Below are 20900 nucleotides of genomic sequence, written 5' to 3'. Positions count from 1 at the left end.
ACAAAGACTGTGTTAATGCTGAGGAGAGCTGCTTGGTTCGTAATGAACATTATAAACTTGTTGTCTTAATGAACAGAGTGCAGTGAATTCCAGTTCAAAGCACAAGCCACTTCCTGCTCCCTGAATTTAAGGGTTAGAGTTGCATAGTGAATGAAGCAGCATGGTTGATTCACTTCTTTCTCTTCTGAAGGTGACAGGCCTCGATGGCAATTACAGGATCACTTGTCACACAGTGATGGAAGTCCTGCGTGAACATAAGGACAGTGTCATGGCTGTGCTTGAAGCCTTTGTGTATGATCCATTATTGAACTGGAGGCTGATGGACAGTAAGTGATTCTGATAAAGCAGTGACAGCAAGAGAGTAATCAGCCTGGTTTCATACAAGAAATCCAGAAGCCTGAAATCCAGTGTCTGTTTGAAGACAAGCTGATGAAATGATTGGTTTGCATGTGCTGTTTCTGTAGGCGCACAGTTTTAGGATTGTAATGTGAAATTACCACTGAGGTTAAAACCTTAAACACAGGTACAGAACTAAGCCTACAAGCAAAATTTTTTGGGTTGGTAGTCATGGGGAGATTGAAAGCTTTTTTAAGGTGACATAAAATCTGTATCTGGAGACAGGCAGTCAAATCTGTATTGTTTGTGGACAAACTTGCTATGAAACACTGAAACTCCAGTTCATACTTTTCAGCTCCTTATTTTCTTGCAGCAAATACAAAGGGTAATAAGCGCTCCCGAACAAGAACAGACTCCTACTCAGCCAGTCAGTCCGTAGGTGAGTAGAAAAGATGGTGTGTGTCATGAATGTTTGGAACAGTTACTTTAGCAGTGCACAAAAGTGGACAGACAAACAGCTTACTGTCATTAGCTGTAGGGTGGGAAGTGGTGAGTTCAGTACTGTGGCTCAAAAAGCAGATGCTCCTTTACAGTTAAAGTAACACCCTTCTGGAGCAAGCACCTATGAAGTGATGTACTCCAAGCTGTAATTGATATGTGATTAGTTATTTACTCAGCTACCAAATATTAGTGTGAAAACCTGGCAAGTAATTATCTGACTGAATGTTGAGACCTTTGTGTTGAATCTTAGCAGTTGTTTCCTATTGGACTGCAGGATAGGGACAGTGTTCATATGAGGAGCTCTACAAATAAGCATACTTATTTGATTGTAATTTTAGCTTAATTGTATGTCGTTTCAATGTATGTTTCACTTACACTTTCATACAAAATGTTTCTAGAAGGTGGATCAGGCATTTTAGTATGTTAGCAGGGGAAACATAATGTGTGTTCCTGTGGTATGCTTCCATTAGGGATGTGTGGCACACTTGATGACAGTCAAATACGCTTTTCAAACTAGCTGATTAAGTTTTCTTAATGTTTCCAGAAGAACATTCTTTTATTTGCTTTTCAGCCTCACATTTATGCTTCAATATTTTAATGGGGTTTTTTTTCAATAGAAATGTTGGACAGTGTGGAATTGGGTGAAACAGCCCATAAGAAAACTGGGACCACAGTGCCTGAATCCATCCATTCCTTCAGTAAGTTTGATTGGTGTTTCTATGCTGATGCAGGAATTGTTCTTAGATCAGAAAATTTCATCATGATCCAGGTACAATTACATAAGATGGGACAAATACAATTCCTTGTCAGCATAAATGAGGAATGTAATTATCTGTGCTCTCAGTGTCAAAATGTACTGGTATCTGAGTTTGTTTGCTCTCGAAATGGTATTTGTGGTAATTGGGATGGGAAGATACAACAGCAGTACAAATGCTTTTATTGTTTGGATGAAGTACTAATTCCCTTTCCTACTTCTGTCTTTTAGTAGGAGATGGTCTAGTGAAACCAGAAGCTCTAAATAAGAAGGCAATTCAGATTATCAACAGGGTTCGAGATAAGCTCACTGGTGAGCATGTTTTATCTTTATATAGGATAAACACAAAATGTGATGAGACGGATCAGCACTACTTTGAGTGTTTGTATTTTGTGTTAATCCTTCAATTTAGCATATTTTGATTAAGTGGATGAGGCCATTTTCCTGGTTTTGTCTAACATCTAAGTACTGCTGCTGGATTAGAGACAAAAGAGCCTGTACAGATTTCATATTTTGCATGTCTGAGCTTGTTAATGGAAGTTGAATTTCTACTGTCCTGGCTTTATAGTTTGCAGCATTTAGTTTTGGAATGGTATGGTCTTGAAGTTTATAAGAAACTACCCCCACCTGCCAAATAATGTACTTGAAGGGGTTTAGGATGAGAATCCTGGATACTGGAAAGTTATCTATGGTTGGTTTATCCATCATTTGGAGAAGATAAAAGGAAGAAACTTAATAGGGAAAACAGAGTTCTGGGCTTTGCATGCCTTAGAGCATTTAATACACTGTAAAAGAAGGATAGTTAAAAGTCCTATCAGACCTGAACTTGCCAGACAGAAGCAAGTTATGTTACAGGGTTTGTGACTTCCATTCATGGCTTTTTCCCATCCTTTAATTTCCAAGGTCGAGACTTCTCTCACGATGAAACTCTTGACGTACCCACACAAGTAGAATTGCTCATTAAGCAAGCTACATCCCATGAGAATCTGTGCCAGTGCTACATTGGATGGTGAGTTTGTCATTCAGCTAAGGAAAATGTCACTTGTGTAGTTATACATAGGAGCCTTACAACATGTTCCATCTGCTCTAGCAAATTTTGCAGACCCATGACAGTGATGCCATGGACAATCCTCTAAGGAAGTTGTTGTTATCAGTAGCCACAGGGATTTTAGAACATTTAATACTGCCATCAGCCGCAGTGTTTTAAGTGTTTTACATAAGGCATGTGGTGGTCTCTTCAGGTATGGTGCAGAACTACATGTTCTGAAGTAAAGATGTCATTCTGAGAGTTAGCTAACTTTAGCTTATGCTTAAGGAAATAGATCTTTATAGCATTTTTAAACATTAGTTACCTGGAAAGAAGCATGGAGATCACTTGTCAGCTTTTCCTGTACTAAAATGGTGCCTGGTTAGTATGGAATCTCACTCCTTCTCAGTGTTGCCTTTGTGAAACTATGCAAGTCAGCATTACTACAATACCTTTCTTTTCTTTAGGTGTCCTTTCTGGTAACAGAAGATTCCAAAGTGTCCACAGCCTTTTATTCTGGAGGCTTTTGCACTCCAAATTTGCTCTTCTACAAACACAAACTGAACGTTGGACTGAAATACAGCCTTTGTCAAATATTTTGAAATGTAAATGAAAAGAGTTATTGTATATTAAAAGTTGGTTTAAGCCAATGTATAGCTGCTGTTGGAAAAACACAAAGCTGTCTGAAACACAACACTTGATTTGGGTTTCCAGGACAGCGAAGACTGATTGTAACACAGATGTCTATTGTTCCACTTGGTCTTTGGGGAACTGGTGATCCATTGAAAATAACTATATACGGGTTTTGACTTACTTTGCAATGTAACGAAGTCATTTGCAGATTAATTGTTGCCCTGGTCAGTCCTGTTGGTGTGGCTGCAGTGAGCTCAATGCACTTGTGCAGGAGGTTTCTTTTAGGTTTGGGGGTGAGCTGGATAACTGGAAAGAGAAGCAAAGCAGAGTTTTACCATTGTTTCATCCTGTTACCTTGTTTTCAAACTCGGTTCTTCCCCCAGATTGGGAACTGTATATCCAGTCATGAAACTAGTGCAGGAGTTGTGGTACAGACTAGATCAGGGTATCAGAGCACATCCAAGAGTTGAAGCCCTTGAGCTGAGCAGAGGTAGGTGCCTCTGCGGGTTGATCCATGGCAAACTGGATGCAGGGTACAAATGAAATACCACTTGGGAGCTTCCCGCAGTGTCTGGGTTAAAAAGCAGTACTGGGAAATAGCTAGGGAAAGTCAGTACTTGCCATATGAGGTGGGTGTGGGGAGAGCTGGTCATAACTTGAAACAGAAAATAATGCTTATTAAACATGAGGGTGAGGATAGAGTTACGATTTATGAATTAAACGTATTAAAAACAATGCACAAAATACAACAGAGTAGCCATGTTTAGATGCCATGTTGTATTGGAATATTTTTGTGCCAATAAATTGCACCAAAATGTAAATGTTTTGATTGTGTTCTTGTTTATTCCCAAGTACTTTTTAGGAAGAGACAGGGAAGCAGACTAAGGTCAATTTTTTTTTTTTATAAGGTTTCCTGTTGCCATGGGTATGACTTGTGTTTTTCTGCATCAGTTCAGGTGACTGGCTATGTTTCCCTTCTGCTAGCAGCTGGAGGCAAAACTCCCAAGACTGAATGATGTCTGTCGCTTGTGTAAGAGAAACTTGACCATAGATCCCTTACATTTTAGTTTCCAGCAGATGTGATGTCATCTGTCCGGTAAGAACATCAGCTTCTTGGTCTCGAGGGGTAGCGTGGGCTGTGTCACTGCCCTGGCTGGGGTTCTTTGGGCTTCACCAGCCACTCGTGCTGGTGCTATACCCCAAAAAGGGGACAGGGGGAGGTGGTAACATCCTCAGCCCCTTCCCAGGCACATTGTGGCTGTTGTGGTGACTGCCCTGTGCGTACTTGTGGGGAAACAGAGCCGGGGGTCTCTCGTTTGGTAAGCCTGAGGGGTGTCCCTAGGGGACCCCCCTTTCTTCCCACCCAGGGGGCTGTTCCTCTGCGCCGCCTGGGGGCGCCAGAGGGCAGCCCCGGCTCCCCTTGCCACCGCCTCCCCGCGGTTACGTTTCCGCTCCCGGCCCCGCCCCTCAGCGTCCTCTTTCTCGCGAGAGCTCGTGAGCGTCACTTGGCTGCGGGAGCAACATGGCGACGGCCAGCGGCGAGGGCTGCAGCAGCGATGCGGAAGCGGGCCCGTCGTGGTGGGACGGGCGCAGCAGCCTGTCGGAGCGAGCCATGGAGCGGACCGCGGCCACGGAGAAGAGCAGCGCTCCGGAGCCAGCAGCAGCTGTGCCGCTTGATATCGGCAACACAGAACCCTTCGTTAAGGTACGTGGCCCAGGGGAGGCAGCGGGGCGGGTGCTGTGCACTACCGTTCCCGGCGAGCCGTGCGCGGCCCGGGACATGCCGGGAGCTGTGGTTCTCTCCTCAGGGGGCTGCCGGTAGACCCGCGGTTGAGGAGGTGGCAGCCCTGAAGAGATGCGTGGCAGGGTAGGTGCGGACAGGGCCTAGGGTACCTTGGGCTGTTCCTGCCCCGAGCTCGGGCCTCTTGCGCTGGGTCCGGCTTTGTGAGTGCCCCGGCTCGGGGTTTGCTGCCTCCATGAGATGCAGAGGAGTCAGGGCCGTTCCTGGGTCATGGACTTTGCCCCTTGGATAACAGATCTCGGCATCAGCTACCTTGTGTTTAACGCTGCTGCTTCCGAGGGAGGGAGCACCAAGCCGTTGCCAAGCAGGAAGCGTGTTGATTTTGTTTGGTTGGGAGGTTTTTTGTGTTAATAAAGTAATTTTCTGTGTCCCTGCTTTCTAGACTGAGTTTTAAGTTTTGTTATTAGATTTTCATCATTTTATAGGCTCCTAAATAGACAATGTGAACTCAGTTACTATACACTTAATCCCATTGAAAAGCCCCGTGATATCTGCACAGTTATGTCCACCAAATAGTATCCTGGGTAAAGGCAGAAGCAAAGCACCTAAAAGATGCTAATAACATATTGTTCTTGGACAGTATGCTCTTGGCACAATGGTAGAGTCAACAAAGGCATCTAACGGGCTTCCTCAGCCTGGCGATGAGTACGACTTCTACCGATGCTTCTCTGGCTTCCGGGCATACTGTGAAATGCAGAGCGACCGTCTCCTCGACTGGTAAGGATGCTTCTGTGCTCCGGGCCGTTGCTAATAGCTTCCAAACCAAAAGAGAAGGTAGCGCCCTTCTTTAGAGACTCCAGACTTGCTGTAGATGGAAGGATGGCTTATTGTGCACACACTTTTCTAGTGCTTGATAGTTTAAGAAACAAGTTTAAAGAAGGCCTTTTGTAATGATTTTAATAAGGAGCTGTGCAGGGAGCAGAGGCAGGTATAAAACACATGAGGTTATCTGAAAAGTCACATGGTTCCTAAGAAATGAATTCTAACACTTAATGCTGTACAGGAGTGTCTTCACTGCTCATGCAGTGTTACTATAGATACTGCATTTGGTTTATTTTCACACCTTACATATTTGCAAAGTTGAAGGGAATTGGATGGTTTAGTGTTCAATGTGCCTGCCTGCTCTCAAACTGCTGATAGCTGTGCTGTTCTCTTGCAAGCATGACCAGGGTGATGCAGTACTATGGCTGCAGGAGCCACATAAAAGATGGCAGCAAAGTGACAGACATGGAAGATAAATTTGACATTTTGGTGGATGCCAACGATGCCATTCTGGAAAGAGTGGTAAGCAAATTATTTCTGCTTGTTGCTGTTACAGACTGCTCAGTTACCCCAAGTTCTTTGTTCCTTGCAAGAATGTCAGTGGTAGAGCATTCACAGTTATGTTTCGTGTTTCCTCAATCTGGTGGGTTTCTTTTTAATCCATGGGCTAGGTCAGTGGTCACAGCAGCTGAGGCAGATTGGTTATGGCCCAAAAGGAACAAAATGATGTTTCATTGAGAATAGATCAGTGGCTGGATATGATCTTAAAGGTCTTTTCCAGCCTAAGTGATTATATGAGTCCGTGATTCTGTGTGACTTGTTAGGAAATTAATACAGCCTGGCATAAAACCCCACAACCTGAGAACAGGTCTGTAATTTCATACTGCTGTTTCTCTGAGGAAAGTTTTACTGCCCCTGATGTTCAGCATATTCCTCCCACATTTGTCTGCCTCATGTTGCACAGAATTCAGGGGAAATGGCTGTGGAAATACCTATCTGTGTGACTTTATTCAGTCTCAGTGGAGTGGCCAAGCATGGTAATTTAACAGGGGTTTGGTTTTCACCTTGCTTTCCTGGAATTTAGAGTATTTTACTGGATGAAGCATCAGGAGTGAACAGAAACCAGCAGCCAGTCCTCCCTGCTGGGTTGCAGCCCCCACAGACAATTGTTTCCAGCTGGAACCGCAAGGTGAGGCTTCTGCATTCCATGTCATGTGTTACCATAGCCTTTTTGCCAGCATTGGCACTATTGGTTTTTTAATTGAGTGGAATTAAATGTTTTGTCACAGTTTCTTACACATCCTAACATTCTCTTTTTTACTTTTCCTATTTATTCAAACTTGATTCTGGATTCTGTGTGCTTTCAATTGCCATTTCAGTTGGGTGACTCAGTTTTGAGTTTGGGATATAACTTTATTCCTCTGAATATTGGGTTAGGCTAAGTAGAAGAAACTCTGAGTGTCTGTTATATCGTGTGAGTTTTACCTGTGGTTACCTTCTCTTAAACAGGCAGGAGAATCCCACAAGAGAAATCAAACTGAAACTTTCCGACTGCTTCATGCCAAGAATATCTCTCGACCGCAGCTTAAATTTCGGGAAAAGATTGATAATTCCAACACTCCTTTTGTCCCTAAACTTTTTGTCAAGCCAAACGCTTTGAAACCTTTGCCTGAAGGTAAGGGGGTTATTTTTTGTTGGGTCACTTACTGAGAGTATTTGACACAAATCGGCCCTCACAGTCTAAAGGAGAAAGCATTGACAACAGGTAACAGCAGGAGATACTGACCATTTAGGTGTAGTAAGCTCCGTGACTCTATTGTTCACATACATATAATGTAAGGATAGCTTAGCTTACAGCATCTTCATGTTGGCTCACAGTAAATAATCTGTTCCAAGCAGTGAGTTCTCTTTACCACCATTGGTACATGATGAAAGTCACTGAGGCACTAGAAGTGGTCTTAACTAGTCTGCTTGGCTCAACAGGTACTTATTCCTAATAAGTTAGGAGCATCAGATCTGTGGTTAGACCTACCTTTGCTTTGGGTGCTTTATCAAAGCCACCAGCACGTTGTTCTGCTGCTGGTGAATCATCCTTTGTCTGCACTGATGCAGTTACACTTTTAGAAACTGGGAATGATTGAAAGATTTTTCTATCTCCTTCCAAGCTCTTGAGCAGAACCACCTTGTGTCTTCCTTGACAACAGCCTGGTAAAACCTAGTAACTGAGTTGTCATTAGAGGTGCAGACAGAAATCTTACTGAGAGCAAAAGCTGCAGGTCTAAACTGTTAACAATTTTGATACTTTAGGATTTTAATAGGATCTTGTGGTGGGTGGAGGGGAAAGAGTAGTAGGCTGGGAGCTTGTTATGTGTGGGATCCAGTCCAGTTGTTCCATATTGGTTGTTCAGCCCTCACAAAAAGTGGACGGGAACGAAAGGAGCGCCCTGAGGACTTGGATGTGCCACCTGCTTTGGCAGACTTCATACACCAGCAGAGGACCCAGCAAACTGAGCAAGACATGTAAGACATTAAACTGAGAGCAAGGTGCTTGGAGTACCACTGGTATACATGCATTTGTATGGTCCCATTGTGCCAATGCTCTTCATGTGTGGCAGCTCTGCATGTGTTTTGTGTCCTCACACTGCATTGTGTGTGATTTGTTTTAGACATCTGCAGTTACTTTAAACCTGTGCTTAATCAGAGACACAATTTCTGCTCAGTAGGGAAACTGCCATAGCTCTCAGAGTGTCTGTGTTCTGAGATGACTGAAGTTTAATCTGTTTTCCTAATTTCCACAGGTTTGCTCACCCTTACCAATATGAACTGGAGCAGTTTTCTCCACCAGATGGAGTTCTTCAGAAACCAGAACCCCAGGTTGGTGCCCATGTTAATTTAAGCAGATGTAGTCACCATACTTGATGAAACACAGAATTGAGGGTGGGGGTCAGGGGTGGGAATTGACAGAGGACACACTGTGCCTAATAATTTGCTCTGCCAGATGTACAGGCCCATCAAGGAAACACCCTGTCATTTTATCACCACACTGGATGAACTGGTAGAACTGAATGAAAAGCTGACGAACTGTAAAGAGTTTGCCCTGGATTTGGAGGTAATCAAACAGCCTTTTCTGTTTAAAAGTTACAAGTGTACTGTTAGTACCTAGGAGACCATTATATTCTTCTGGTCTGGTTTGTAGGCTTCTCTTTCTTCTGCTTTTTATACTTCCTGACATCAAAAGACAGTTCATGACCTGTCAGATATTATCTGTAAGGTAGAATTAAACCATGTCAATATTATGTGTTTTCCAACGGCTGTACTGGCTGCACACTTCATACTGAATTTGATGGTATTACTTCTGTAACTGGTCTTAGCACACATCTTTCTCCCATGTTTTCAGCACCATTCCTACAGGAGCTTCCTGGGCCTGACATGTCTGATGCAGATTTCCACCCGAACAGAGGACTTCATTATTGACGTACTGGAATTGCGCAGCGACATGTACATTCTCAACGAGACCTTTACAGACCCTGCCATTGTGAAGGTCAGCTGCCAAATCCACCAATGTACCACCAGAATTCTTCTTTTTGTTTGGTGTTCTTTCCCTTAGTTTAAGTTTTACTATCGTTAAAAGCACACTTTGTGCTCTGTCATGGTCACTTGGCTCTGCTTTCATTTTGTTTGTTTATGTGCCTGTTTCCTTGATGTAAGTGGGAGTTACTTGCCAAGTGCACTTATTTAGCAGCTTTACACTTAACAGTGAAGGACAGAGGGAAGAGAAATCTGGTCCTAGACGCATCGCTATGAAACCACAGCACAGCCAGCCCAGAGCACAAATGTTCTTCATATCATTCTCAACTTGGTTTGCCTTTCAAGGTCCTTCATGGTGCTGATTCAGATGTGGAATGGCTGCAAAAAGACTTTGGTCTGTACTTGGTGAACGTGTTTGATACTCACCAAGCTGCTCGGCTCCTCAATCTTGGCAAGAATTCTTTGGACCACTTGCTAAAGGTGTATTGCAATGTAGATGCTGACAAGCAGTACCAGCTGGCTGACTGGAGGATACGGTAAAAACTGACCCCTTAAATGGGCTGGAGCTGCAAGGTAGCACTTATCCTTTTTTGTACTGTTATAGCAGGAGCATGTTTCTAGTTGCAAGCCCCATAGTTGTAGGTTTGTCTCAAAATGAACGAGCACAGCATTTAGCTGGCTGTGCTATAAGTCCTTTTATGAGTGTTAACATTTTCCCATGTTGCTTTAGAAAATGGGTTCTCTTGGGAAAATAAAGGAAGATTAAGTAATCCAAAGCTCCTGGATTCTTAGGAACAGCACTAACCACTGCAGCATTGTAGAGAAAGTCAGTATTTGCTCCTCTAGAGCCCCTACTAAAATATTCAGTCACCCTTACATTATGCTGTTGGAGCAACGAACTTGGCTACACACATGGACCCTGCACACCGCAGAGGTCCCAGGTCTGCTTTATGTAGGCTCTGCAGAGGGAGAAGAGTTAGACAAATACCATAGCAAACAGTTCTGCCATCTCAGCCGCATGACAGTCTTGCTGTCTGGCCTGTGAAGCCATCTGGATTGGGAAGTACACAGCTTGTTAACTGCTGTTGCCCAACAAATCCTTCAGTAAGGAAACAGAAGAATTTCTGTATTAGTTCTTGGTGTGTTTTATGTGCAGTTTGCCCTAATATGCTTAGTAAGAGGAAGTGACAGCTTGGTTGGGCAGTCACAATGTATTAGTGTAATTTTGGCTCTTTTTCTAGCCCTTTGCCAGAAGAGATGTTGCAGTATGCCCGTGATGACACTCACTACTTGCTCTACATCTATGATAAAGTGAGGGAGGCACTGTGGGAGAAAGGGAACGAGCTGCCCACTCAGCTGGAGATTGTGTGGCAGCGCAGCAAAGACATCTGCCTGAAGGTAAAGCTTCTCCTGGTTGGATTGCTTGGGTCAGAGTATGGGCTTAGTAGGACAAAGTCCTTTGCCTGTTCTACATCTGTTGCATAGACATAGGGGTTTTTTTCCTCTTTGCGTGTCTGAAAACAGCTGTATAAACTCTAGCTCTGTTGTGTGCACCTGTTTCACTAGTTAAAATCCTTGGATTCAGCTGCCTTCTTGCTGGTTTTTGAATGCTAGCACTCCTTGGCCCCCTCATGCTTTCAGGTGTGCCTTTCCAAAAAGAGATGTTACATTTCCAGTTCTGCTGGGTGTTCCTAGAAGTTCAAAGCCTAGCTGGAGTTACACTAGGAGATAATTACATTGTACCTGTGGAAAATACTGTCTATGAAAGCAGGCCTTGTCTAATACAGTAAAGCTTGAAGGTACTGTATGTCTAAAGCTGCTCCTGGAGTTTGTGAGGGTGGTTTTCCTGTAAAAGTGGATGAGATGTATGTTTTTCAGGGATGGGCTCCCACCAAAGCTTAGGGCAAAAGGTTCAAGACACACTGTACCTGAGTTGATTCAGTCCCCATATGTCCATATGAGATTCTATCTGTCCCAGTGAAGCAATGCAAACTAGAAAGCACAAATCTGATTCTGATCATGAGTGTTCCTTTTTTTTTTTCCTATCTAGAAATACATCAAGCCGCTCTTTACAGATGAATCCTACCTTGAGCTCTACAGGAGGCAGAAAAAACATCTCAACACACAGCAGCTATCAGCATTTAGGTTGCTGTTTGCATGGAGAGACAAGACAGCACGTCAAGAGGATGAGAGTACAGGGTAGGAAGGCTTTTCTTAGTCACTGGCTTAATACTTGTGCCTAAGGTGGAACTACTTTGTTACCTGTAGAAATGGGTGTACTACCTGAGGCTGCTTTTTACACACAAATCCTATTATGTTAGCAGTATCTAGATCAGTTAATTTCTTTTTAAGTGATTCCATCTTTTCAGACCTTGCAATTGGGGCAGACTTGTGCACTTTGAAGGTATTTTTATGAGTTTTTAACATTCTGTTCCATTCACACCGCCTCTTTGTGTTGTAGATATGTGCTACCTAATCACATGCTATCGAAGATAGCAGAGGAGCTGCCCAAGTAAGTTTTGTTCATCCTTGAGGAGTCTCATTTGATTTTTAATGTCCAACAAATCATTTTCCTGGTGTGTGATTACTTCTGCAGTTGATCCCTTCCTTCCAGCTGTCAGTACTGCTTTCTCTATAGTTGTTCAGTTTGGGAGAGAAATAAATAGCAATACTTATCCTTAGGAGCATACGGGCTTCTTCTGGGATACATCTCTCTTTTTGATTTTATCCCACTAATAAAACACATTCCTTTGTCACATGTTCCCTCTGAGGTTCCTACAGTATTACAGAGCAAGAGAAGGATGAGTTCCCCTGTAACATGTATTTGGGTCTTTTTCAGTTCCTAATTGGACTGGGGGGAGTGCAAGGGACAGATCCCTTAAAACACCCAATTTATACATTGTCCTCAAGCATTTGCCATTCACCATCTAACATCCATACTTGTGGATAATAAAAAAGCATGAATTCGTGATTTCTCCTTATCATCACAAATCTGGTACAAAAGATCTTTTTTATCATGGAGAATAAACCCTGACAGATTAATCTGACTGGTGTTACTCTGTCCCAGTCAGGACCATGGTTATATCTGGTTGCATGTCCTTTGAATACAAATGCCTAGCATATTGGCCATAAATACAGCACACTGAACTTTCCTCATCTCTTTAGAGAACCCCAGGGCATCATTGCTTGCTGTAATCCAGTCCCACCACTAGTTCGCCAGCAGATTAATGAATTGCATCTCCTCATTCAGCAGGCCCGGGAGATGCCTCTTCTCAAGGTAGGAGTAGCTTGTATCACACAAGAGACTCATTTCTTGCCTTCCCTAAGCCAGGGAATGGAGCTAAATGGTGACCTGTGATGTTATGTATGCTGAAGTTCGCTTTTTGAACACTGTGAATAGTACAGCAGAAAGATATATTGCAACTTCTTGCCCGTCTCTTGTTGCTGTGTACTGGCTTACACAGGGCATAGTTTCCTGGAGAATTGGAGCAGTAAAAGAGAACAGACACTACTTGAACACAGTGCAGTTATATTGCACACAGTGTTCGCCTGCGCGAGGAAGAAGTGGACCTTGTGGAATTTGTTGATCATGTAAATGGATTCATAAATCTTTTACAGCTATGGTGAAGCAAAAACAAAACCCCTAGGTGTGAGAGGCTCATTAGTTAAAGTACAGCATCAGCATGTTGATATTAATACAGTCTTCCTCCTTCAGTGGAACAAAACTATTTGTGAGCATGTATGTGCCCTTTCTGTGGGAGGTGTTTAAATGTATCCACGTGCAAACCCTGCAGGAGAAGAAGAAAATGTCATTTTATTAACCTGCTAGCTTGTAATGAATGTGTTGAAAGTGCTGATAAGATATCCAGAAGAAATAGGTACATTTAAGCATCTTTATCTTTCTTTCCCATTCTAGTCGGAGGTGACCAAGAGGAGAGCACCTCCACCCGTCCCTGAGGTACTGTTTCCATAATACATGTTATCTAATGTCTTAAAGCCTTAAACTCAGAGACAAATGCAGCAGAATTCTAGCTTCTAGTAAGTGGTTTATCCTCATCCATTTTACATGTCTCACCACTTTAGGTTATTGTTACTTCTCTGTGCTACGCCTGTAACATTACCAGCTGTAAATTGGTATTTTACAAACCACCATAACAGCAGCACTTAAGGCTTCATCAGCAAACCCTGCGGCTGCTGGGCAGTTTCATGTGTGTTAGTCTATATTGACTGATCTGTAAGAAGAGATGAGTTTCTAAGGCTGACTCATTTACTGTCTTTTTGTGTATGAAGTAAAGCATCTCTCAGTGTGTGTTTGCACAGATAGCCTTTTGATGCCAGATGCAGTGTGCTCTGCTATATTAAGAATATTCAATGTCTTAATTTCATCCCTTTAGTTGAATTTTCATTAAAGTATCTGCAATATGTGGAAACATTCACAGATTTATAGAGTAATGTATTAATGGTGTCTGTGATTTGAATCTGCAGAAGCCGGAGAATCCCTTCTTTGGACCACATGACAGGTCCCGGAATCCTGTGAATGATCTTCGGAACATCTCTACCTTGGGTAATTTGGACTTAACCTGAAAACTGTGCCCATAATGACATGATGTGGCTTTGGCACGGGGAAATAAGCAGTCCTGATGAAACTTGCAGTGAAATCTCATTACACAAAAGAGCAGTAAAATACATATATATGTATAATATATCTAATAAAGTTTTTGTCTCCTTGTCCTGTAGAGCCTGCACCAGTTTTGGAACGTAGTTGCCTCTTTCCAGACGACGAGAACACAACAGATCAGTCAACGTGTCTTTTTGCTACTGCCACTCTCAGCATATTCAGTGTAAGCAGCATGCTTGATAGTGTCAGGTTTTAAGTAGTAGAAAACATAATAATCTGATAAAACTGTGTTGAAAGAAAGCATGGCAAGAAATACTAAGGTGGGACACACATGGAAATGATACTGGCTTCCTGTCAAGCATATGGTATAATGAAGACAACTAGGTTAGGAGGCCAGCAAGGTAATTACATCTGTCTTGAAGGGTCATTGCCATCAGTGGAGCTTCAAACAGAGGGAGAGATGCCATGCATGAATCAGCAGTAGCAAAACCAACAAAACAGTAATATTTCTTTCCTTTTCTTTTTTTAGGAATGTGATAAACATGAAGGAAACAAGACTTTAACCACTGCACAGCAGAAAGCTCAGCGTATAATGGAGTCCTTTGAAAACCCATTTAGAATGGTAAAAGCTCCCAGCACATATTTGTTCCAGGCGCATCTGAAAGAGCTGCATACAGCATCAGCTGCTGCTCTTGCTGGAAACAAGAGATTGTCCTTCTTGCAAAGTTGACACGTGTGGACTTGTTTTCAAAACACACTGGAATGCCTCTTAGATATATGTCTTTCTACATAGTAAACAGGCCTTCCACTGGGGTTTTTTAAACAAGTTTGAGGGTTTTTTAATTTGCATCCCATTTTGATCTCTCCTTTTTAGCTAGAGGTAGTGAGCTGTTACTCTTGTAGTGAATCAGCAGAACAATAGAATACTTTGTTACAGATTTGGAGTAGCAAATGACTAGGAAATAATATCAAAACAACTTCTTTGGGTATGTGGTTTGGGTTTGGGGTTTTTGTGTTTGTTTTTACTTGAACGTTTCACTTGGCCATAGCTGTGCTAACCCTTCTTTTTCCACATTCTGTTCTAGCTGTACAGTGCTTCTTAAATAGCAGCTTTCTGATTTGGATCATTTTAAGTAGCATTTTAGAGATGAGCTGAGTGCTATGTGCTGTGTTTAAAGCCAAATGGTTTTCCCTCCCTACAGTTCCTACCTCCAGAAGAGAATAATGTCCATGTGTCACAGTCTGCAAAGTTTGACCCGTCATCAAAGATTTATGAAGTAAGACTTGTGCTAAAATTTCCTGCCAAGTAGTACAAAAGAAGGAAATAAGTAGATGATTTTCCTCTGGGAACCTCAGCCATAGAGATTTTTCTCCTTTAATTCTCCCCAGAAGAAGATTTAAGAAACTTGATGTGTTTCTGTATCTGTAGTTCATTCTTTCTGTAGCATTCACATCCTTTGAAGAACCAGGGACTGGGGACATCCCACTGTATATTCGCTGTCTGTCAAAGCTACAAACTACTACTGTATCTACCTTTATTCTTATGGCTTGTTTGTAGCTCAGAACTTTTAAAGCACATGGGTTTTCTTTACCTGGTGCAGCAGATCTTAATCTCTTTTCAGTCCAATTTGATCTTTTGTATTAAATGAAGACCAGCATGTGGTAGCTAGTTCATAAACTCCCTTTTGCCATAGAACTTCAAAGAGAGTGATCCCAGGTAATGTTTTTTCATTGCAGATCAGCAATCAATGGAAGCTGATGACTCAGTCACGGGTACAGAAGGAGTCCAAGGATGAAGCAAAAAAGAAAGCAGCCCAGCAGTCAGGTGCGCCCATTCTTCCCTTCCTCAGTGTGTTGGCTGTGCTTTTCCCAGTGCACATAGGTTGTTTTCCAGTGACAAGAAAACCTTAGATGATGGATTGCCTGATGGATGAGATTATTTGACAGAGATTGTACTCTGTTTAGTTTGAGATTTGCTACAAGCTGGTTTGCTTTTTCTGAGCTCCTAGCAAACTTACTCCTGCTTTTTACAGTAATGCTTGTTTGTTTCCACAGCTGCTCGTGAGCAGGCACAGAAGGCATATAAAGAGGAAGCAGAAACCATCACATCTGTTCGTCAGCAAGCTATGGTATGTCATTGAATTCCCTACTTCCAGCCTTTGCCCCTCTTGACCTTTATTGCATAGTTCAGAATGCAGCCCTGAGCCCTAAAACTCTGAAACACTGAATGGCAGTCTTCTGATAGTGGGCTTGCTGTGGCTCTGCTGTGTGTGTAGCAGCAGGCCCCTGGCAACTGTGCTGGGCAAATCTTCACATCCTTCCATATCTGTTGTATTCCACTGCTGCACCTCTGCTTCTCACTTGCCTGGCTTCCCCCAGATCTGCCTATGGACCCATAGCAGATTTCATCCTGTCAGTATCCTGTGAAATGACAACTTGGCTTTTCACCTGAAAAGCCCCTCCTGTGAGGGGAAAGAAAACAAGGCAGTTTAAGCCCAAGGAAGAACACAGCGCTGTCTAGTTGCACCATTATTGCCACAGGGACTAGGTCCATTGGGCAGTTATCTGCATGCTGGTGTTCATGCCTACAGAGATATGTCTCATTCTGTTCTCCTAACTTCTCCTTCTTTCTGTTCCATGGGTTGCTTTCACAGGAGGAACAAGCTAGTAAGAAGAGGGAGAGAGAGACAGTTGCAGGTGAAACGGGAGCAGAGTTGCCAAAACAGGAGAGGAAACGGCCAAAAGCCTCCCAGCAACCAGAGGAGCTGGAAGCACCCAAGCAGTTTACCCCCTTTGATTACAGCAAGTCCAACTTCAAAGTGTTTGCGGGTAAGATCTAGATCTCTTGCTTGTGTGCTGCAGGCTGTGGGAAATGTTGCCAGCTGAGCCCTGAGAAGGCTCTGTGTGTGTGGATGTAGGTGCCAAGGCAGTGCAAACTGATGTAATGCACTTACCTTACAGTGGGGAAATACTGAAATTAACTTGAGGAATGTAGAGTTTAGCATTTTTTTTTCCAATTTAGAAACAAAATCCTGAAACCATTGGCCATGGGGATTATGGATTCAGATTTTGCTTCTTTTCTGTGTTTAATTGGACCTCAGGAGCTAGGAGGCAAAGGTGTGACTCCTATGTAACAAGTATCCTTGCAAAAGCATTTCCTGCCTCTGAGAGACTGTTCTGGCTTTTAGGATGTGGGAGACTGCAATGAAACCTCCTTATCATTAGAGGAACACCGTGGAATGTACTGTTCTTTATGGAACACTTTAGTGACAGCTCCTCTTCTCTCTCCCTTAGGAAGCAGCAAGTCGAAGCAGTCGCCACAATTTGATCCTGCCAAGCAAACTTACGTGGGCAAGGTAGGGGCATGTCATGAAAGAAGGAACAGAAATGGTGGTGATAGCTTGTACCCAGTGAGGGAAGGCAGATCACTTTCTGAATCTGCAGGATGTTCCCTAACAGCACTTAGTAGTGAGATGTGGCTTCCAGGCAGAGGCTCATACTTTGTATTATAGCCTCTTTCCATCCAGGAAGAGCTTTCTTGGGGCCCTTCAGACTCTTTTCTTGTTTCCCATCTCTTCATATATTCACACCTACACCTCCATACATCACAGGCCTGACACTTGGACCACAAATCCCCAGTAGCAAATTCAAGGCACTCTCAAGAAAAGTCAGACCAGTTATTCCAGGCCATGCCAGCTCTGTGTTTTGCCCATGTTCTCCACTGGGTACTGTCATTAAGAAAACAGTCTCAGCTCAGAGAATTTTTACTTAATTTATTGCTAATTGAGATGGAGAGATTGAAGAGAAGAAGGAAAACCTGACCAGTCAAACACACAGGTAGGGAAACTTGTGATCAGCACAGAACGGTTGCTTTATCATCACCCTCTCACCCCACCCCGGGTCTCCCCTGCAGAGCTGGGTTACATAAAACCTCCCACATATCCTCTGTGTAGTGCTCATGGCCTGACATCAGTGGGCACTCAGGTGTGAAGTAGTAGGGTGCTTGTGCATGAACTCATTGGGTGCTCAAGTGTTAAAGTTCTGACGCTCACTTTCATGCATTTCAGCCTCTTTCCTGTGTATTTAACTGGAGGGCAAATGGTACCAGGGGGCATCTTAGATATTCAATAAAAACCCCATTTCAGAAGCTAAACAAGTTTATGCCTGATACTGTAAAAAGCAGTTTCCTGTGCAATCCCTTTGCTGTGTCAGTTGAAACTTGTTTCTGGGGGTGGGGGGAAAACAACCATCTGGTGAATTTGGGACAACCTGTACAGATCTTTCTGACTAGATGGGTAAGATTTGTCATCAGTGGGGTGATGAGCTTTGCATGTCAAGGTGAGTTAGACCAGTAGAACAGCACTTGCTCAGATGCTTTTAGTACATGCACATAAAAAGAAGTCCTAAAGCATAAAGCTCACAGTGTGAACTTAAAGGGACCTGATAGCACATGAATCTCATGGAATGTCCTGTATTTGGCAGGTAACTCACTGTGGTGCTGGTGTTTTCTGTTTGTTTTCTATGCAGAGATTTGCTGGAGCTAGCAAACATCCACATTCTGGAAACCGAAGCATGTCCTACCTGGCTGGGAAAGCTGATAGGTGTGTGTCAGCCTGCTCTGCTCTCATCAGTGCTGGAGTGTTTTCATGCCTGTGCCCTGGAGCTATGGGCAAAGCAGAGCTATTGTCCTCTATTGCTGTGGGAGCTTAGGCACATGTTTAATGGGAAGAGGTTGCATCACAGCTTGACGTCAGTTTAAAGGGAGGGGGAAAAATAGCTTTGTCAGGATTAATGCAATCAAACAACAACTCCTGGTGGAAGGTTTGAAATGCTGAGGTTAAAGTTTGTGTTAATAGATGTGGGAGTTGCTTTCTTTGGCCACAAATACAAGTAAAGGTGGGGAGAACATCTGGATAGCTAGGGAGGGAGACAAAAAACAGCTCTGCCAGATAGCAACATTCTTGTTCTGAATAGATACTCAATGTGTAGCTTACAAGGCTTGATCCTTGTGTTTTATTTAGTCACTGAAGAGCACCATTGGAGGGAGAAAGGTTGTGCCTGCATCATGACCCCTTCAATAGAATCATTGTAGCCTGTCACAGCTTTTCAGTCTCGAGTGCGTTTAGAGCAAGAGGTAAAAGTCTTTCTGCAATTGTCTTTTGCAGGGGTTCCAGACACCACTGGCCGAAGAGATAGATAGTCCCTGATGCAGGACCTCTGGGAGCTGCTGCTCAACAGAACAATATTCACCAGTGTTGTCACAAGAAGCAAACACCAGTCATTGTGCAGTTTTTGTACAGAAACGTTTTAAACCCATTAAATCCCCATTTCCCCTCCCCCCCCCCAAAAAAAAAAAAAGAAAATAAGGAGAAACATCTTAGCTGATGTAATTTTTATTGTATTCCTGTGGGGTTTTGTGTAATTATAGTCAGTGTTGCTTTGTTTGTAATTTTGAAAGTTTACCCTGTGTCGTCAAATACAGTTTGGCTAAACCTGTCACTTCTTGGAGTTGCTTCAAATCTAAACCCAACATGTCTGTGGAGTATGAGAGGAACCTCTTGGCATCTCTAAAGCCAGCACAAAAGTAGTAGAGAGATTCAGTAGATATGACTCGAACTCCACCAGCCTGGAGGAGGAAATGAGGCCAGTGTCTTATGTTAGACTTGGCTTACAAATTGGACTGCACAGCTCATCTCTTACAAGACAAGGTAATATGAAACATGAGTGTGTTTACCTGGCAGTGTTTGTGTCTTAGTTTAAGCAAAGGGTTTATTTTAAGGAGAAAAATAGTTAGGGATCAGAGACCAGTGGTTTCACCACTGAGTTGCAGGGTGAAAGCGTTAGGTAGAAGGCAGAAACACTGGTTTGAGGAAAGCCAGTGAGGTTCTGTGCTGCAGCTGAGCACAACCTGTACTGTACTGGCTATTGGGAACAATTCCTTCCCCAAAGGGTGGTCAGGCATTGAAACAGGTTACTCAGGGCAGTGGTGGAATCACCGTCCCTGGAAGTGTTTGAAAACACATGTAGATGAGGCCCCCAGTGCCATGGGTTAGTGGTGGCCTTGGCAGTGCTGGGGAATGGTTGGACTGGATGAGCTTAAAGGGCTTTTCCAACCTACTTGATTCTGTGATTCTGCTAACACTTTGAAGTTTTAATACCTGCAGTGAGTTATCCTGAAGACTTTGTAGAAAGCATATCAGCCCACAATGGGATGGATGGATGGATGACAGAGCTTAATGTAAATGCTGACAGCTGAAGGCTGGTAGTGCTGCTGTGCAAGAGGTAAGCAACATTAGAGTTTAACAGGCGGGAGTAGAAGGGTAGGGGCTGATGTGACTTTGTTTGAAGCCACATGAAATCAGTGGCAGAGCTGCTCGTGGGGAGTTGGTGGTCATGGCATTGACCAACAGACATTGCTCCCTTTCCCAAAGGGTCTGTCTTTACTCAGATTTCCTTTTCTGAGGATTTTCTGTTTCACACTCCCGTTTTGGCAATGATAGAATTTACTTCTCTGACTGTTGGGTAGAGATAAAATCTTTCTTCTCTGTTCCTAACCCGCGGGCTTTATTTAACAAAGCCTGGGAGGAGGTTTGGGATTTTGTTTGTTTTCAGTCTTTTCCCATATGTCTGTGGAGCAGGGAGCAGAAGGAACAGAGGAGGGTGTCTTAGTGTGAACAAAGATGATTGAGCCATGCTGTAATGGTAGAACAGAGTCTCTTTCTGCCCATAAAATCTGCTTGCCTGGCTGAGTGTTGGAGAATGGTTTTGAAAAGAGGCAGTTAAATAGCAATTGTGTGTAAATATGTTCGCAGGGGCTGCCAGTTCTCTTTCTTGTCAGCTTTAGCACTTACCATAGCTCTGTAACTTGAACAATTTAAGCCTTACCAAATTGGCCCATTATCTGCAGAGAGATTAAGAATTCTGTAGTTTCTCTAAGTCG

The 20900-nt window shown here is 43.2% G+C and overlaps 2 protein-coding genes across 3 annotated transcripts in view; both read left to right on the top strand.

Annotated features, from left to right (window-relative positions):
• MTOR (mechanistic target of rapamycin kinase) overlaps positions 1-4072 on the top strand; it is a 64015-nt gene extending 59943 nt beyond the window's left edge. For both annotated transcript variants that reach the window (XM_061347989.1, XM_061347988.1), the window contains 6 exons: positions 191-326; positions 710-775; positions 1455-1535; positions 1823-1903; positions 2495-2600; positions 3086-4072. In XM_061347989.1, the coding sequence (XP_061203973.1) occupies positions 191-326; positions 710-775; positions 1455-1535; positions 1823-1903; positions 2495-2600; positions 3086-3101 (486 nt within the window). In that variant the 3' untranslated portion in view covers positions 3102-4072. The remainder of the gene's footprint in view (positions 1-190; positions 327-709; positions 776-1454; positions 1536-1822; positions 1904-2494; positions 2601-3085) is intronic.
• A 686-nt stretch (positions 4073-4758) lies between these two features.
• EXOSC10 (exosome component 10) lies at positions 4759-19297 on the top strand. The gene is made up of 25 exons (XM_061347991.1): positions 4759-4956; positions 5633-5769; positions 6213-6336; positions 6899-7003; positions 7324-7489; positions 8223-8334; positions 8613-8688; positions 8813-8923; positions 9212-9355; positions 9688-9878; positions 10584-10740; positions 11393-11541; positions 11804-11854; positions 12508-12619; positions 13259-13300; positions 13828-13906; positions 14080-14183; positions 14490-14582; positions 15163-15237; positions 15698-15785; positions 16016-16089; positions 16615-16789; positions 17255-17316; positions 18488-18561; positions 19126-19297. The coding sequence occupies exons 1-25, from the start codon at positions 4774-4776 to the stop codon at positions 19154-19156; spliced, it is 2715 nt and encodes a 904-aa protein (XP_061203975.1). The 5' UTR covers positions 4759-4773; the 3' UTR covers positions 19157-19297.
• Positions 19298-20900: the final 1603 nt, after the last annotated feature.

This window comes from Neopsephotus bourkii, unplaced genomic scaffold (assembly GCF_033783945.1).
Source record: "Neopsephotus bourkii isolate Nb327-2 ecotype Australia unplaced genomic scaffold, CSIRO-AGI_Nbou_v1 NB_333, whole genome shotgun sequence".
NCBI lineage: Eukaryota > Metazoa > Chordata > Aves > Psittaciformes > Psittacidae > Neopsephotus > Neopsephotus bourkii.
This window is presented reverse-complemented; position numbering and strand designations above follow the sequence as displayed.